General features: G+C 59.5%; 1 protein-coding gene and 1 long non-coding RNA gene across 2 annotated transcripts; one reads left to right on the forward strand and one right to left on the reverse strand.

Annotated features, from left to right (window-relative positions):
• Positions 1–1,708: 1,708 nt before the first annotated feature.
• On the reverse strand, positions 1,709–10,452 carry C2H15orf39 (chromosome 2 C15orf39 homolog). Its single transcript, XM_060005586.1, has 3 exons — positions 10,298–10,452; positions 4,157–6,988; positions 1,709–2,198 (listed from the first exon to the last, which is right to left on the reverse strand). The coding sequence occupies exons 2-3, from the start codon at positions 6,936–6,938 to the stop codon at positions 1,831–1,833; spliced, it is 3,150 nt and encodes a 1,049-aa protein (XP_059861569.1). The 5' UTR covers positions 6,939–6,988; positions 10,298–10,452; the 3' UTR covers positions 1,709–1,830.
• On the forward strand, positions 9,681–16,766 carry LOC132420821 (uncharacterized). The gene is made up of 4 exons (XR_009518451.1): positions 9,681–9,809; positions 12,663–12,766; positions 12,890–12,944; positions 16,654–16,766. It is a non-coding gene; the product is annotated as an uncharacterized lncRNA (long non-coding RNA).
• Positions 16,767–19,009: the final 2,243 nt, after the last annotated feature.

Here is a 19,009-nt window from a genome sequence, read left to right on the forward strand (position 1 = left end):
CAGGTTCTGCACTGCAGTCACCACATGTGTTGGAGTTACCTATCTCCTGGCCTGTCCCCTTCCCAGGCCAGGGGACTCCAAGGGCCTGTGTGGATAGAGTACTGGGGGCAACGGGTCTCCACAAATAGTGTAGCTGAGCTCAGTGAAGACCCACAGATATTAGGATAGATGCTGGTAGGTGTGACCAGCCCTCACAGACTGGCTCTGCCCAGACTGAGTGGGAAACCACGGCCAGGAGGCAACCTCAGCAGCCCTGAGAACAAACCTCTATGGGAATACATGCCAGCAGAGGCAGGGCGTCTGGAGGGAACCTAAGCCCAGCTAAGGTTGTAAGAGGGGCCGGCCCTCAGTGGAGAGATGGGGACAGCTCTGTTTTACCCAGCCCTTGGCAGGCACATCCTCGGTCCTAGCAGAGGGGCACACAATAGGGTCTGGTGACCAGCATTCCTCACTGGGCAGTGGGCTACATACCAGCGACCACCAGGACCCACATGGGTCTCAGGAGGGAGAGGCTTTGCCTGAGCAGGGAAACGGCTGCACCGTGGGCATGTGGTGAGGGCCCGTGTGGCCGGAGCTAGCGGGCACAGCGTGCTTGTCGGCCTCAGCATCTTCTGGGCTGGGAGCAGGGAGAGCTGCAGCCTCTGAGTGAAGGGCTAGCGAGGACATCACCTGGCGATGACATATGAAATCTATGACCTCCCCCCAAGACACAGTCAGGCCCCAGGTCCAAACACAACCCAAATGCTTTTATGTTTAATGGCCTGCCTCCAGGGCCCACAGCCTTATTACAGACCTTAACTGGGCCAAGGGCCTGGCTTGCCAGCCTCTGGCTCAGTTCAGCACTCTGCAAGAAGGTACCCCACAGCAGGCCTGGCTGATGCGGCCCTGGCTTGGGGAGGGCCAAGGTCCTTAGTCGACATCTTCGGAGACCTCCCAGGACCGAGTTGTCACTCAGCCTGTTCCTTTTTTAGTCCCTGAGTCCCTGCAGCTGCTTGGCTTCCGGCAAACACACAACTTTCCTGGGAAAATGCACCAGGTTGGGGCGGCACCTCAGGGAAGTCACTGGTGTCAATTCAGCACAGGCTGGGGCCTCCCAGGGGTGAAAGCAGCAGGCCCAGGACAAGGATGCCAGCCCCAGGCTGTATCCCTGCACCCCCTGTAGCAGGGGATGGGAGGGGAAGGCTCCCTCAAGGAGCTCCAGACTCGGGGGTTAGGGCCCAACCCCAAATGCTGGGGCTGTATGTAGCCCTAGGCTTTCCTGGGAACTGACTCTAGAAAGTCTGTGAGCCATATACACTGGACAACATACCTCTAAGATGACCAAGTCCTATGACACATCAAGACTTTCTAGAGGAAGGTTCTGCGGGCCTCAGCCTCCTATTCCAGGCCCTGGCTGAGATCTAGGCTCCGGTCCTGGGCAGGAAGCAGAGAGCAAACCGTGATGGGTGTGTGTCAGGCATCACCCCACAACAACCCTGTGAGGTAGGCTGTGTTGTCCTATTTTACAAATGGGGAACTGAAGGCGCAAGAGAGGAAGTGGCCTGCCCGTTTACACAGCAAGGAACAGGAGCCAGGATTCAAGCCCAAGTCTGTCGGGCTCCAAAGCCCACACGTTTTCTCTAAGGAAGAAATAGGAAGTAGTCCTTGCTGATAAAGGCCCTCAAGTTAAAAGTTCAGGGGCTCTCAGCCCAGCCTGGGGTGGGGGGCGGGGGCAGGGTAAGAGCTGGAGAAACCCCAAGGCCATGTCCGCTCCTGGCCCTCAGCAGCTGGACCGGCAGAAGCGGGGCACAGAGTGATCCCCAGATCTCCAAACAGCAGAGGCGACCAAGGCTACAGCTGATGACTCTGGCTGCCCAACAGCTGCGGGCGGGGCGCGGTCCGGTCGGGTCCTGAGGCCTTGTGGCCCCAAGTGGGCAGAGCCAGGCCATTGAGCCAGGCGGATTCGAGCAGGCTGCGGAAGCGCGCCCTCATCGCGGGGCCGGGCAAGCTGGCACCAGCAGCAGGGGTGGGTGAGGCACCTCGGGACCCTCCTCCAGCAGTTGCCTCTGTTTTCTCCAGGCCAGGGGTTGGTGGCTTCCTCCCCGGCTTTTTGGCTTTGGGGGCAGACAACTTCCAAGCCAGGTCTAGGCTCTCTGGCTCCTCTCTGGCCACGGTGGGCTCTGAGGAGGGCACAGATCCAGCCTCAGTGTCAAAGTCACCTGGAAAATGAACATACCGTCAGGCTGCAGACCCCCAACACCCTCAAGTCCCATCTCCAGGCCTCCAAAGCCATCTAGACCGGTGGTTCTACTGTCCCAGGTCAGGGCGGCCCTGGCAGGGTCACAGACATCATGACCCTTTCCCAGCATGTGCACACTGGCCAGACCGTCATGCCCGTCAAGCCGAAAGGGTGTGCTTCTCCTCGGGTGATACCAGCACTCTATCTAATGGGGGCACCCCCAGGAACCCTTTGGGTGCAAGGACAAGAGGAAAGGGGCTCAACAGGCCAGAAACCATTGGTCTGATCCAAAGGCTCACTGAACAGGTGGGGAAACTGAGGCATACAGAGAGAGGACCCTGCCACATATAAGGGTACCATCATTCTTCTGTCACATCACCCCCAGAACCGGAACAAGAGCCAGGCAGGGACTGCCCAGACAGCAGTGCCCGGAGGGAGGGAGGGAGTGGAGGAAGGGGTGGAGGGAATGGGAGGGGCCTTCTGACCAAGAGCACACCTACCTGGAAGCGGGGCTGTCAGGGGAGCACTATCTAAGGACACCACTGAGGAGTGGCCCCATAAGGATACAGGAGGGAATGGGGACGGGGGCACCAAAATGCAGCCAGTGGTAGGAGGCTGGGCCCCAGACTCTCGTAGGCTTGGTCAGAGCAGGAGGGGTCTGTGATGTGCCTGTGACCCACTGTCCAGAGGACCTGTCCCTCTCTGGGCCCCAGAGAGCCCAAATGTATAGAGAGAAGACAGGCTGGGGGGCTTGTGAGTGAGGCATGACACCCACCTTCACTCTTTCTCACCCAGGAATAGAATGCTTGTACTTGCATTTTCTTTGCACCCCATTAGGGCAAATGCCCCAACTTTGTAAGTGCTCAGCAATGCTCATCGCCCACACCCCAAACTCCACATCAGCACCTCGCTGCCTCAGGCCCCCTCTCCACCCCGATATGGAGTCTGGACCAGGGCAAGACTGCCAGGATGGGAAGGGGACAAGAAAGTTTCTGTGGAGACACAACCAGAAGCCTGGTGGACGTAAGGCAGGGGGACTACAGAGCGGGCCCCTGGCCTCAGTGCCAGATGTCCTGAAGTAGGACAGGCAACGACAGACACCACTTGACACCATCACCAAAGCCGCGGCTGAAGAAGAGTGATCCTGATGGTACCCGCCGTAAGGCACTACAGCCACTCCCCAGAGCAAGGTCCAGCTACCTGAACGGAGGCAGAAGATGCTCCCAGACACAAAAACAGCACATTGGAGAACACCGTGCACAGATTATTTGGTAGGGAGAAGCAAACCACAAAATGACGCTCCGACTTACAGGCAATTTCTGTGTGTGTAAATATCTGGGAGGACTGGGGAATTACACATTTAAAAGTGTTCCGGGGGGGAGGGTGGGACCCCTCCCCCTCCCAGGCTTGGGGTACGAGGTGCTGGATGAGTGCAGTGCTGCTGAGACGGGAAAGATGGGGATGGGAAGCGAGCTCAGGGGAAAGGTCAGGAGCGTGGTTTGGGAGGAGCTAAGGGTTGAAGAGCCCCCAGGTGCAGAAGCCCAGCACGCAGTCAGGTATTTGGGGCTTGAGCTCGGAAGAGGGGAGCGGGGCGGGACAGACACAGGGGGAGATGACCTCAGACAGGCACAACAGAGGATGAGGGGGGAACCTGGGAGGGTGCTGCGCCAGGGAAGGCCAAGTTTTCCTGGGGACAGAGCAGTTGGCATGTTCAGAGACTTGCAAAGGAGGCTGTGCAGGCACTCATTGATGCTGGGAGTGAAGAGGGATGCGGGCACCCACAGAGCCTACCCTGGAAGGCCAGCCCCCTCCCCAGGCACGAGCTCTTTCCAGAAGCCCGGGAATCCCTCAGCCCCTGGCTGTGACCACTCACACAGCCCACACACCTGTCACTCGCTCACACAGCTCCGGTGGCTACTGGGGCTGCCCCATGCTCACCCAGCTGGCGGTGTACACAGTCTCGCCACTGAAGGCCCAGCAGGTCAGGGTAGATGTCGGGCAGCTGGCGCAGCGCCAGCAGCTTCAGCATGCGCGACGTGCAGCCGTGCAGGGCGCGCTCCCGCAGGGCCCGCTCCTCCGACAGCGTGGTGGGCCGCAGCTCCACGCGATGCTCCTGCAGCACGTGGTCCACGGAAGCGGGTGGCAGCCGCGGGAAGAGCCGCTCCTTCACCAGGTGGATGGGCACGAAGATGGCCCCGGCCCGCACCACGTGGGGGAAGGGGCACTGCTGCGTGCACACGAAGCTCTGCAGCTGGGACAGCAGCTTGCTCAGCAGCCCCTGCACACCCTGGCAGTCCTGCCACGCCGCCCGGCCCCAAGGCCCAGACGTCTCAAGCCACTCGCGCAGCTTTTCCGGTGGGGAGTGGGCCACTGAGCCCGAGATGGCGTCACAGAGGGAGGCATGCAGTCCTGCAAAGTGTTGCTCTGGGGAGTCTGCTGTGGCGGGAGTAGACGCTGGAGCGGGGCCTACAACTGGAGCCAGAGCTGGAGCTGGAGCCGGAGCTGGAGCCGGAGCCGGAGCCGGAGCCGGAGCAGGTGATGGAGCCGGAGCAGGGGCCGAGGCGGGGGAGGTCATGGCTACAGCTGGAGGGCTGGGCAGCGCCAGGTTGAAGCAGGCCACGGGCAAGGGCTGGGTGAGAATCTGTAGTCCAGTGGGCACAGGTGTGGGGGTGGGTGCAGGCTGAGCAGGGGCTGAGGTGGGCACAGCTGGGACCACGGCTGGAACCACAGTTGCAGGCAAGGGTGCTGGCCGGAGGATCTTGAATTTTCGGAACATGAAGGCTACAGAGCTGTGGAAGTTGGTCCTTGGGGTCGCCTCTGTGGTCACTGGCACCCCAGGCAGGTCTGGTGCCTCTGTGACTACCTTTTTCAGGACTTGCCGATCTGAGACTGTGTCCCCCACACCTGGCATGTCGGAGACTGTGTTTCCCGCACCTGGCACATCCACAGCTGCAGTGGGCTTGGCATGCCCTGCGGGATGAGGGACCTTGGTAGGGGGGGCCTCTGCCGCGGTCTTCTTCACACTCAAGTCCAGTGCCACCTCCTCCTTAAGTGAGGCGTGCACACTCGAGGGGGCTTCCCGGCCAGGCAGAGATCCCCTGCAGTCTTTGTCATGGTTCTCACTGGGGGCTGGGGCCGGGTCTGGCTCAGCTGTGGCCTCAGGTGCCTGCACGTCCAGGTAGTCACGGTAGGGGGCCAAGCTGAAGACGTTGTCGATAATGGGCATGGGTGGGGAGCTGGGTGGCAGTGTGCCCTCGTTCTGCGTAAGAGACTGGCGCTCCTGGGCACAGGGCGGGAGTGCCGGTGGGGTGCGTGGAACTGGACTATCTCCAATGATGATGGGTGCCCCAGGGTGCTCATCGAGGTGGGGCTGGGGCTGCTCTCTCCTGCAGCTGGGCAGCCACATCTTCTCCTCAGCTTCCTGCACCGGCTTCTCTGCAGGCCTTGCAGGCTCTAAGCATGGCTGGCTGGCAGGCAGAGGCTGGCATGCCCGCTGGAAGGCACCGGGCTGTGGCACGGCCTGCACACTGTTCTGGGAAGGCGGCGTCCCTCCGAGCCCTGGGGATGCTCCATAGAGAGAGAGGTCATCCCGGGCGTAAGGAAAGCCCAGCGTCTGGGGAGCAAAGTCCACTGGGCAGCGTGAGGCGAGAGGCGGCTCCAGCCTGAGGCCTGGCGAGGGTGCTGGGAGGGGGGCAGAGGGGTAGGAATAAGTGTCCAACCCCACTGGGGGCATATAGGGTGTCTGAGCTGCCTGCTGCCTCAGGTAGGGGCTGCTTAGCCCACTAGCTGGGTACCCGGCCCCCTTGTGGGCTCCCAGAGGCTGCGGTGGAAGCACTGAGCCATAGCTGCCCTGCTTCTCTGGGTGGCGACAGGCTGGAGGGCAAGGGAGGGCCTGTGCGGGATGGGGCAGCGGATAGTGGGTGGGCACTGCATCCTGGCAGACTGGTCCCAGAGGTTGGGCCAGCTGCGTCCAAGGACTGGGGGGTCCCTCGGACAATGCCTGCTTGGGGTCCCCAGAGTAAGGACCTGCATACTTGGAGGCCAGGAAGCCCGTGCTGTGGATGGTCCGATACTTCTCCAAGAATGCCTGGCACGGGGAGAAGCTCACCGAGGAGTCTTTGCCAGACGTCCCAGCTGGCACCCCACGCAAGAAGGTACCATCCAGGGACTGGCCCTTGCCAGGAGCTGGGGGCAGAGAACAAGATGGGTCGGCGGGGGGTAACAGGGATCCAGTCACCAGCGTCCAATCAACATCCAGGGGCCTCTTTGCTGCCCCTTCCCCCAGGCAGGTTGAGAGCCCATAACACAGAGGGTTGCGGTAGACAGGTTTGGGTGCCGCCAGTGGTGGGCCTGGGTAGGAGTGAGCCTGGGCACCGAAGGGTAGGAGCTCAACCGGGCCAGAGTCCTGTACTTTCTCGGAGCTTTCTGTGGGTGGGCGGTAGAGCAGGCAGCTGGTCAGAAGGTTGTCTGCCCGAAGTGGGGGTCCTGCCATGCTGGTGGGGTACAAGGGTGGGTATGGGGTCCAGGATGCCAACCGCTCAGACCCTGTCTTCGGAGGACCCCCCATGGGGCAGGAGAAGTAGGCACCTTTGTAGCTGCAGGGCTCCTGGTTACCAGCAGAGGGGGGCAGGCTGTGCCCGGGCCCAGAGTCTGCCTCTAGGCGGGGCAGCTTGCCATACATCACGGGCCCCAGGGTCCCCAGTGGCCGCTTCTCCGCCATCACTGTGAAGGCTTCAAGCCCTCCAGGGCCCCAGCTACTCAACTGCTGACCTGGGAGAGAGAGGGAGAGGCAGGGGCTGTCAGAAAAACAGGTTACAGGCAAGCAACAGAAGGCTGTTGCTCTTGCTGGCTCGTTGCCATGCCCAAGAACTTGGCACTTAGTAAATGCTCAATAAAGACTGTATGGATGAATGAATGAAGGCATGAGCCAACTTTATTCTGTAAGCTGCAGAACCCTCTGTTTAGTGAATTCTTGTACAGCAGCCCTAACGTACCCCCGCCCCCACTCCAGGAGCCCCTTCTGTTCAGCTTTCCTCCACAGGACTCCCAAGGCCCCTTCCACGATTTCAGACTTTGTAGAACACGGTCTGAGGATCGCTTCGCTTGGCTACTCCTCCTGCCCACACCTCCACCCATTTACAGATGAGGAGACCCATTCATCCCAAAGTCACTGATGAAAGACATGGGAGGAGAGGCAGGCTTCCTACCTCTCACTACAAGTTCTTATTCCAAGATGCCACAGTGATCTCTAGATGCCTACAGCAGCCAAGACGTGGAATCAGGCACTGTCTACAAATTCAGATTTCCTGTGATACTCTAGATCTCACTTTCTGACCTGCCAGTCTCATCGAAAATAGCAGAGCCAGGCCTGGAACCCGGGTCCCTCGGCCCAGGAGGACAGATACTGGGCTTAGTTTTAGGGGGCAGTACCCCAGCACAACCCTTTGTATAAGCCCCACCCCAGGCCCACCCCTAGGAGGAGAGCAAAGGCTGTCCAGCAGATGGTGCTGTGGCGCCAACAGGAAGCTCCCAAAAGGCGAGGGGAGGAGAACCTGTGCCCATCCCAGCCCCCAAACTGCAGCTATTCCAAGAACATGGGGGCAGCACAGGACCATGGAGCAGGTGGGGAGGCCAGAGGATGTGAATATGCAGGGAAGGAGCTTCCAGGGGTCACAACGTGCTAGTTGGCAACGACCCCCATTGTATTGATGGAAAAACTGAGTACCAGAGAAAGACTAAGGTCCTCAAGCAAGGCCAAGCAAAGACTGGGACCTATAGGCTCAGAGAGGTCAAGTGTGGCTTTCCTCAAGGCAGCAGGCACCCAATGGCACAGGAGGGGGTCATCTGAGGCCAGTCTACTAGGACCACATTGACCTGCTTCTACCTCCCCCAGTGCCCTGTTCCCCGAAACCCTCAGGTGGCTTAGAAAGGATGAATCAGCTCAATCTTGCTATCATTAGGCCATGGGACAGGTGTCACAAGTTTCTATCACCAAGCCAAGATCAGCCCCCCCTCTCAGTCTTCTCCCTTCCGGCTGGTGGCCAACGACACCCACATGCTCAGAGTTAGACCAGCACATTCTGGGGACAGAAAAAGCCGAGGGTAATATGGGGGCCAATGCCTACTCTCATCCCAGCCTAAGTGCACCAAGGAAGCCAGACACGACTCAGAAGGAAAGCTATCTCATCTCCGGGCCAGAATCCAACACCTCTGGCCAGCCTGGAGAAGTGGGTGCTCCGAGAAGACAGGAAGGAGCACCAGAGCAACAATACCGACAGCAGCGCCCTGTGACAGGGCCCTGCACCCCAAGCGGAAAGCCCCCACCCTGCTGCACAGCAACTTTGCAAGAAGGGGTTGTATGGTTTGGGGAGTGCTGAGCCCCCCTGCCCTTGGGGGGCTCTGGGTTAATAAGTGCTGGCTCTAGTCTCACCTCCCCCACACACTCCTTGGGGCCTTCTCCATACCCACCCCCGGCCCCAAGAGCCCTTCTCTCCTAGGCTCTGCCCATTGCATGCCCTTGACCCTGGAGACTTCCTGAGACACTCCCCTGGGACTTAGCCCAATAAAGGTGAGGCCACTTGGGACCCCCAAGAGTCTTTGGGGGAGAGATGGGGGCTCCAGGGAGCCGGCAGAGGACTATGAAGGGTATGGGGGTAACATTACCTCCGGCTCTTAGGAGATGGGGAGAGCCCAATATTTTACACACTCCACTCTAAACGGTAGCCAACATGTAGGTGCCTCCTTCCCCCCCACACACGCAGCAAGAGGCAAGCAATTGTTCGGAGAAGGGCGGGACCCCAGGGGGCAGGGTCACATCACCCTTTGGGCCACCGAGCTGCTTGCTGGCTGAGGTTGCAGCTGGGCTGGGAGGACCAACCTCGAGCAGCACCCAGAAGAGCCCAGCACCGCTGTGCCATCCCTGCCCTACGCAGCAGGGGGAGCAAACAGCTCCGTGGCTCAATTCCCTCTTCCAACGCCTAAGGGGTCTCCGGATGGACGCTGGGCAAGACCAGGAAGAAGAGAGCGATCCTGCCCAGCTGTGGCCAGCGCTTGGACTCTCTGAGAGGGCTGAATCGGCTCCCCTTCCCGTGTTCTCACACCTCCCCCAGCTGAGGCTCTGGGCCCTGCCCACGCTACAACCGCATCTAGGGGCAGCCCAGGCTCCCGTGGTGGGGGAAGGGTCGCGGGATCCGCTCCACCCCCTTTCCCCTACCTGCTTGGCCCATAACTCCGGTGCCTGGGGCCCTCAGTCGACCTAGCTTTGGGGCTGCCGCCACACCCGACCCCGGCGGCTTCCGGGTGTCCCCATGCCCTGACCTGCGGCGCTGGGGCGCACGTGCACCCCAGCAGGCCGATACACAGGCCGCCGCCACCCATGCAAACCCGTGCCTGCAAGTACGTGCCTGGCCCATATCTGCACACACGCCCCTCCAGAACTGCGTTCTCCCCTCGTTCGGGCCCCCGCGCACCCAGCCCCACGGACCGACACCCAAAGACTGGCGGGAGGGCGGGGGCAGGGGGCGGCCCGGCAGCAGAGTCCGGGCAGCCACCGCCTCGGGGCGATCCCGCCAGCCTGGGCTGCGGCCAGAGGGTGAGTCAAGCCGTAGCGAGGAAACCGCAGGGCCGTCCCGTCCCAGTAGGGCGCGTCCAGGGCCCCGCGGCGCCTCAGTGCCAGACGCCCCCCAGGCCAGCCCCCCGCCGCCCCCTCATCTCCGCCCGGGCAGTCCACGTGAGCCAGGCCCCGCGGGAGGCCCGAGGGCTCGGCCTGAGCTCCTCTTCGCCAGCCCCACGCCGGAGGATCGGGTGCCGGGGCCCCGCCGGGGCTCCAGAGAGCTACCAGGCCCCGGGGGTCTCGAAGTCCGGGGAAAGTTGGGGCAGCGGCGCGACCCCTGCCCCGCAGCCCGCCAGCCGGGGGTCCGCGGCAGCCAGGAGCCAAGCCACCTCAGCCCAGGCCCAGCGCGCTCCATCCCCGGGCCGGCCGGCAGGGGCGCCCTGGGGCAGCGCCACCCGCCCCTTCCCCACGCGCCGCCCGCAAACTCGGCCCAAGTTTCCGCGCCCGCCGAGTGGGCGAGCTCCTACCTGCAGGGCACCGGGGTTCCCGCTGCTGCTGCCCGGGGCCGCGGCCGCATCCTCCAGCGCCGCCGAGGCCGCGGGTCCTTGTCCTGCCGGGCCCTGCACGGGAAGTCGCGGTGAGCACCGAGCCCGGAGCCACCCTCCTCGCTGCCTTTCGCGCCGCCGCCGGGCGCCGTCTGCGGTCCCAGGCGGGGCGGGCTGGGGGCGGAGCGGGGGCGGGGCGGCCCGCGCGGTTGGGGCAGAGCCCGGCCGCGCCTCTGGGAGCTTGCGCTCCCCTGAGCCCCGGGGTGCGAAAGGCCTGCCTCTGCCAGACCTCTGGGGGCCGGGCCGCGGGCGCTGTGCACGGTCTGTACCCACCGCACTCTGCGAACCATCGCCTGGCGCGCCCATCCCACGCCTTCATTCAGTCACTCCGTTAGATCATTCATTCATTGTCACTTTCTAGCTATGCGGCCTTGCGCCCGCCACTTGACCTCATGATCTTTAGTTTCCTTATTTTAGTAAAACTGGGATTATATCATAGTGGTTGTGTCGTAAGGCTTAGAAGAGTTTGTATTAAAATATCTGGCTCTCAAAAATATAAAATAAAGGGCTTCCCTGGTGGCGCAGTGGTTGAGAGTCCGCCTGCAGATGCAGGGGACGCGGGTTCGTGCCCCCGCGTGCCCGTCCGGGAGGATCCCACATGCCGCGGAGCGGGTGGGCCCGTGAGCCATGGCCGCCGAGCCTGCGCGTCCGGAGCCTGTGCTCCGCAACGGGAGAGGCCACAACAGTGAGAGGCCCGCGTACCGCAAAAAAATAAAAAATAAAATAAAATATCTGGCTCTCTTGGGCTAGTACAGTTGCATTAGGAGGCTGGAGAAGGGCTCCTTAGTCTGTCCCCTCATCTCGGTGCAGCCAGTGAGGGCAAATTCCAAACAAATGTATATCAATTCCTGTTAGGGCACCATACCTGTCTGAGGAAGGGGTGATTTCCCCATCTCTGGGGTGAGCCAGGAATGAGGATGCTGGGAGGTTTGTTAAGTGGCCTCTGAACCTTTAGGACAAATCTCCCTCAAGCCTGAGCACGTGTAGCCTGGGAGGTGGGATGGGGTGGAGCATCCCCAGCCAGGAATGGCCTGTTACCAAGAGAGGGGCTGGAGTGGTGGAAGGGCTTTCTCTATTTGCCCTCTCTGGGCCATCTGATGTTGGATGAGAAGGCCCTTGGTGCTGCTACCTTCTCTGAAAAACCTGGTCCCTCACATTTCCTGGGCTTCCCAAGGACTGGGGACAGGTGTGTGCAGTGGAGGGAGGGAACAGGTGAACATGCCAAAGGTCAGAGCAAGTTCATGGGGCAAAACCACCCAGGCCACTTGCTCAGATCCCAAAGGTCAGGCCTGTCTGAGTCAAAGGGCAGAGCAAGCGTAAGGCCACAGGTTCCAAGAGTAAGGAAGCAGCTAGAGCAGCAGGGGCTGGGCACTGCAGGGAGGAAGAGGAAGTGAAGGTCACCTGGGGGCAGCAGAGAGGGTGTCACTTAACCGAGAGCTGGAGGGTTCTTAGAAATAGAGTTCGGAGAGAGCTGGCAAGCAGAGACTCAGAGAAGGTTGGGGCTTTCCCGAAGTCACACAGCAGTCTGGGATCAGGAAAGTGCATCTGTGTGCTGACAAGGAGTCATGGCCAAGCCTCAGCTCACAGGCTGTTCTTCCCCACTTTTGCTCTTCACCAACCTGGCCTCCCCTCCACGACACCCATTCCCCCGCCTCTGCCCTGTAATTAGGGGTTGGGTGGAGGGCAGTGTTCTCAGCTCTTAGGGTCTAGTCTCAGAACTCTCGGGTTGTATGCTCAGCGGGCTGGGTGTTCCCTTCAATCTCTCTGAGCCTGAACGGAGCCCACCCCGGCCAGGATGAGCCTGACAAGACCCCAAGGGGGCCAATTAAGAATCTTCAGCTCAGGACTTCCCTGGTGGCACAGTGGTTAAGAATCCGCCTGCCAATTCAGGGACACAGGTTCGAGCCCTGGGCCTGGAAGATCCCACATGTCGCAGAGCAACTAAGCCCATGTGCCACAACTACTGAGCCTGTGCTCTAGAGCCCGTGAGCCACGACTACTGAGCCCACGTGCCACAACTCCTGAAGCCTGCATGCCTAGAGCCCGTGCTCTGCAACAAAAGAAGGCACTGCAAGGAGATCCCCACGCACTGCAACGAAGAGTAGCCCCCACTCGCTGCAACTAGAGAAAGCCCGCATGCAGCAACAAAGACCCAACGCAGTCAAATAAATAAATTTATTTATTAAAAAAAAAAAAAGATTCTGCGGCCCCACTGAGTCTTGTCTTAATTCAGAGACCACTTCACAAAGTATCTTCACTTAATCATTGTCTTTTCCATTCCTTTTAGGCATCACTTAGACACCTTGGACTTGGGAGCCACTTTGTAACTTTCTGAGACTCAGTTTCCTTACTTGCAAAACAGGGACCATGAAACCTGCCTCACAGACTGCAGTGAGTGTTGAATGAACAAAATCAGTGTGGGAAATTGCTTGTAAACCATAAAAAGTTTGTAGAGTATCAGCTGACTATGAGCTCCTGAAGGCATGACCTTGCCCTCTTCTTCTCTATCCCAAGGTCATGTGCAGAGCCTGGGAGAGGTGCCTATCAAGCCTTTGTTGGATAAAAGAAGGTAATCAGTACAAGGTGGCTGCCTTGGGAACCCCCCCCTCCTCGCCCCGCACTGTGTGTTTATTAGGCTGTGGTCTTGGAGAGGAGGAATGGTATTGTGGCTGGAAGAAACAGTGTGAGCAAAAACAGAGAAGGGAAGAGTCTGCCCTTATGTGGGCTTCCTGGCTGGTGTTAACAAAGAACAGTGGCATAGAGAAGGCTGGAAGGGAGGTTTCACACTCACCACCCCCCCTCCAACACACACGCCAGGGCTCCACAGGCTCCACAGGCAGATTCTCCCCCTCCACCCCACCCCAGACAGACACTGATTACTCCTCCTGGCTCCCTGGGAAGGCGAGGTAAGAGGTCAGCTTCCTGAACCTATGCTTGTTACCTACACATGGCTATTAATAACAATGCCATTCTCTCTAGTGAGGCCACCCCTGCTACTTACAAATTTCTTTCCTCAGAGGAGCTCCTTCTCACCCCAGGGGAGGGAGATGTGGTGCTGGTAGCCACCCTACAGGCAGAGAAACAGAGAAGTGTGGTGCCTTTTCCCAAGACACACAGCAATGCTCTCCCCAATCCTTTCAGACCTGGCTATAGACATTGCCTCCTTCAGGGAGGCCCCCGGATTGCTGTTATGGCACTCTCTGTCCTCTCTACTTCCTCATCCCTTCCCTCCTCCTGCCCAGCAGAGGAACATCTCAGTGCTGGTGGGTGGGCAAGGCAAGAAGGCGAGGAGCTCCGCCTTGAACGTGGCCCTGCCGTCCATCGCTTGATAGACATGATCTCATTTAATTCTCACAACAAACATATGAGGCAGGGGTGTGAAAAACAAGTGAACTGAGGTGTGACCTACTGAGCTGAGTCACCTTAGACAAACCCCGTAACCTCTCAGTTTGCTCATCAGTCAAATGGGCATGATTAGAAAATGTCACAGGGCTCATGGAGATCCAAGGAGTTCACAGCTTGTTTTTTATAGTAAGTCCTCAACCCGTGGTAGCTCTAGAGGTGGAGGGGGAAGCGGCTTGCCCACATAGCCAAGAAATGGAGGAGCTGGGACTCTCCCCCCTGCCCAGGACTCTGTGACCCCAAACCCTTCAGAGAGAAGGGTGGTCAGGAAGCCTCTGCCACTCAAGCCAGCAGAGCCTGAGGGGTCCCCTGAACCAGGGGCTGTCAGCCTGGGCTCAGGGCATCTCAGGGGGTCTGGATTAGATAGGACCTGGGGTGGGGCAGGTTCATCAGCGTGTGGTGAGCCACTTCCCAGAGATGTGCTGGAAAACCAGGGTTTCCTTCTGCAGGGAGGGCCAGGTTGGGGGCGGGGGGAACCTGCTACTCCTCCTGGGTGAGCAGGGAGTGGGGACCCTCCCCCTGCAAACTCTGGAGGAGCCCGACCCCACCTCCAGAGGAAATCAGTCTCTCAGAGGGGGATCCCAAAGACCAAGAAAGGGAGAAGACTTCACTAGGCCACTCTGAAGACCATGCCTGCCTTCTGGCTAGAAGAAAAGCCCGCACACAATAATTTGGGGACCTTACTGCAGGAGAGGGAGGATGCTCTGATTAATTAACAGCCAGGGTGGATTGACTGTCCTTCCCTTCCTTCCTTCCACCAACTCCTGAGGACCCACAGGCTTTATGCTGGCAGTGAGTGGGACCCTGGTGCTGTTTCCCTGGCCAGTGAGAGAGATGGATAAAAAATAGACCGTGACACTCCAGTGTGATGTTTGCTTGTGTGGGGATGGGGCTGCTGTGGCCTGATAGAGGCCTGAGGGATAGGGTACTGGGCCTTGAGTCAGGGGAGGGTCCCCCATTCTGGCTATGATAGAGCCCAGCCACTGGCAGGTGGGGTGGGGTAGGGGGTCTGGCTAGGTGCTGGAAGCAGTGGGAAACATTCCCTTCCTGACTCCAAAGAGGTCTTTCTAATGCCCACATCTGACCCTGTCATCCTCCCTGCCCCCAGCTTGGAGTCTCCCATGGCTCCCCAGTGCCTTCAGGATCCAGTTTCCTACTCTGGCTTCTGCCTGCCTCCTGACTGACCCTCCCCAACCGGCCTGCCACTGCAGCCCCCAGAGCCAAAGCCGGGTCACACCTCCATGCTTTGGAATATGCTCTCCCTGAGCTTTGGCTGCCTGTCCAGCTCTTTCTTTGCTAACTCCTGTTGGTCTTCAAGGCTCAGCTCAGACCCCTTCCTCCAAGAAGCCTTCCAGAGCTCCAGGCTCAGTCTGGTCACCTCTTCTGAGGCCTCATAGCATTCTGAACTTATCTCCATGCTAGCCATGAACTTATCCCCATTACCTAGTTGCAAGCCTGGCTCCCATACTAGCCTGGGTCTGCCTGAGCACTGGGACTCCAGTGCCCAGCACAAGGCTAAGTCAGGCCGTGGTTGTGGAGTGAAGGGTTCATGGCAAAGGGGGACTGTGCACATCTGAAAGGGAAGAAAGGCAGAAAAACCTCGCCAGGCCCAGAGGTGAGAGCCTAAGAGGAGCCTCTGCTGCCAAAATCTTCCCTGAAGCCCCTGCATTTCCCCTCTCAGCCTCTCAGGACCCAAGACCGCAAACCCGAGGCCAGCGGCAGCCTGCCGGCCAACATAGGAAAACTGAGGCCCAGGGAGGGGGAGACCCTGAGAGAAGGGGAGAGGCTGATGCATTTCCCCCTCGGTGTCGCAGGAGGCTGCTCCCCCCATCCTGAGCCTGGAGTCCTGCCAGCCTCCCTAATCACCTCCTTTCCTTCCCCATCCAGGGCCATTCTCTGGGGATCCCCTCCCCCGGGCCTCTGTGCCCTGGGCAGAGCAGCCCAGCTGTTTCCAGGATGGTGGTTTGGGCCTGGGCAAGCTGTACCCACAACCCTGACTCCTGCCCAGTGCTCACCGCGCTTTGGTCAGGCTTTGGCCTCCATAGGGAATTACCTTCCCCCAGCTCCCCAGTTCAAAGGTCTTGGGAGGCTGCCAACCCAGCTCCTCCTGGCCCTGCCTGGGCCCCGTCCCCCAGTGCCGGAGCACCCTCCTGTCCTACCATGGGCAGGCCGGGTAGACTGCCCATTGAAGCCTTCCTAAGGCCGGCTGGGGCAGTGGGGTTTGGACCAGGTGGTTAGCGCTGCCCCCACGTTAGTGGCCCCCTGGGGTTTCCATCACTTAGGGCTGGTTACCAGGCAACTGCATCCGAGGGCTCGGCTCTGGCTTTGGGCTGGCACAGCTGCTGCTGCTGACCGGGGAGGCTTGCAGTCAGGCCAGCTCGGGTCATGGTCAGGAGGCCTCATGTGCCTGGGCGGGATGGGGGTGGTGCCTCAGATCTGTAACCTCGGAAACTCCTTATCATTTTCTCAGCTTAGACCCATAGCCCTGCCCCACGAAAGAGGTCTCCAGGGTCTTCCACACATACACCCACACTCAGAGCCTTCAGGTTTCTGGGAGGTTGAGGGGAGGCTGAGTGGGAGCAGAGAGGGGCACTTTTCCCTCTTTAGGGACTGGGGGTGCAGCCCTATGGCCTTACTGACCAACACTCTGTGGCCTGAGGTGGGGTCCATGAGGGGAATGATTTCCCAGGTTACAGGCCTTGGGCTTTGGGTCTAAATCCTGCTCTGCCTCTCAGTGGTTGTGTGACCTTGGACATGCTGATTGCCTGTCTGAGCCTTGGGTTGCCTCGTCTGTAGAATGGGATGGTAACCCCTGTCTCATTAGGCAGTGTTTAGCCTGTAAAATGCTAATTAAAACTTTGGCTCCCCTGGTCCAGGAAGATCCCACATGCCGCAGAGCAACTAAGCCCATGTGCCACAACTACTGAGCCTGCGCTCTAGAGCCCGTGAGCCACAATTACTGAGCCTGCGTGCCACAACTACCGAAGCCCACGTGCCTAGAGCCTGTGCTCCGCAACAAGAGAAGCCACCACAATGAGAAGCCTGCACACCGCAACGAAGACTCAATGCAGCCAAAAATAAATAAATAAAATAAATAAATTAAAAAAAAATTTTTTTGGCTCAGGGAGGCCCCCTTGGGGCAGGGATTGCCTCAGTCAGCTCCTTTGGGGAGGTCCCCTAATTGGACCCCTGAGCCCTAGTAATGATGCAAACTCACCAGGCAGAGGATAACAGGCAGGGAGGGAGGGGAAAAGGGGAAGGAAACAGGTTGGCAAAAAAATAATAACAACCCCCCTCCCATTGTGAGGGGAGGGACTCGAGAGTCCCCAGATTGTCACTTAGTTGCTGTGTAACTTTGGATGGGTTGCTTGGCCTCTCTGAGCCTCCAATTCCTCATTGACAAGTGGAGATAATAGAAACTCCAGCCCCAGAGTGTTGCTGTGAGAAGATATTCAAGGAAAGTACCTAGCACAATGCCTGGCTCAGAAGTAGGGACTCAGAAAATTGGGACAATTATCATCATGTTATTAAACCTCTATTACTACCAATGACTGTTCATACCCATTATCTCATTGAGTTCTGAGAGGACCCTGAGAGGAAGGAGAGTGGGGGCAGGCATTCACCTGGGGGAGGTGTTTAGCCTCCCAGCTTTGTCTCCTGATTTCCTGGTCTGGGGGTCCTGGGCCCCCTGAGGGGTGTGGAGGGGCCGGGGCTGCAGATCAAGCAGAAGGTCACAGAGCAGTCTGGGATGCAGATGGAACCAGAGCCTGCAGAGTGGGGAGGACTTAACTAGGCAGAAAGGAGCAGAGAGGGTATGCTTGGTGGGGGAACAGCCCACCAAGCCCACCAAGCAGAGTGGGTCAGGAGCCACGGGAGCCAATGGCAGGTAGGCTGAAACACCTAGGCCGATGTGAGTGACAGTCACATACTGCCCTACTGAGGCCTGGGGTCTGGCCCTAGGCAACCAAAGACCCCCTTGCTCCAGGGTGCTGAGAATGACTGTGCCAGAAAGGTGGGCTGTGAAGAGGGGAATCCTTTCTGGTTGCATCAAGGTGGCCACACTAACTCGCCTGCCCTCTGTCTGGAGGTCAATCTCATCCCCCATCTCTGAGCCTCCATCATCACAGAGCACAGATCCATCTCCCTGGGCTCTCCAGCCCCCTCGGGAGGCCACACAGGCCTGTTCTTGAGGGACAGAGCCCAAGCCGAGGTCCAGAAAGAGCCAGGGCTGGCATGGCATGAGCCCAGGCCCTGCCAGGATGACCCAGCTCAGTGATGTCACCGCTGTTCTCACAGGCAGCCTCAAGGGCCCCCAGCCCCACAGCTGCCACCCCAGAACAGGGGTGTCCTCCCTCCTCCTCCAGTCTCCCCTGGAGCACAGCGCTCTGACCCCCAGGGCTCAGTGAACCCTTCCAACAAGTGTGGCCTCAGAACACAAGTCTTCTGGTGGCAAGAGAGCCAGGGCCAGGGCTGAGGCGTGGAGGAGACCAGGACGTTGCAGGACAGCTGGCCAGTGCTGGTAAATCAACAATTCCTGAGCAAACACAGCCCGCTCTGAACCCGGGCCTCCTTCCTCACCCTCTGCGGGCAGCCCCCTCCCCTCGTGCAATCCCTACCATCAGGCCATCTGTAGCTGACTCCGCTCCAATTAGCTCAGTAATTAGCACCTCATCGGCCTGTCTGCCTTTGAACAGCTCCCCTGGGAAGGGGTTTGAGGAGGTCTCCATGACCTCAGGGCCCAGGGCTGGGGCAAGTTCATGCAGGCCCAGGGGCCAGGCTGCAAGGCCCCTGTCGGTCTCCCTGCACCCACAGGTGGCCCCAGCATTCACTGACGTGGCATTCCCAGCACAGGGCAGCGGAGCCAACTGAAGAACCCCTCTGGGATTGGAGTAGGGGGCTGGGAGGCAGAGGAGCCCCTCCCAGGACAAGCCTTCTCCCCACAATCGCTGGGACACTTCTCAGCACCCCCACACACCTCCTCACCAACTCTGCTTACTCAGGGACCCCTGGCTGCCAGGGATATCAGGGTGACAGGCAGGGGAAGCATGAGAGGACAGCCAAGTCCCCAAAGGAAGGAGGCAAAACCGGTTGGGGTCAGATGAGGGAGCTGAGGTTGGGGTGGGGGGGGGGTGGGATGGCCTGTGGCTGGTGGGGTCAGAGAGGGCCTCCTGCAAGAGACAAAAGGAAGTGGAGAGATGTGAGAGGTTGTCAGAGTGTGTGAGGCCACAGCAC

This window comes from Delphinus delphis, chromosome 2 (assembly GCF_949987515.2).
Source record: "Delphinus delphis chromosome 2, mDelDel1.2, whole genome shotgun sequence".
NCBI classification, from domain to species: domain Eukaryota; kingdom Metazoa; phylum Chordata; class Mammalia; order Artiodactyla; family Delphinidae; genus Delphinus; species Delphinus delphis.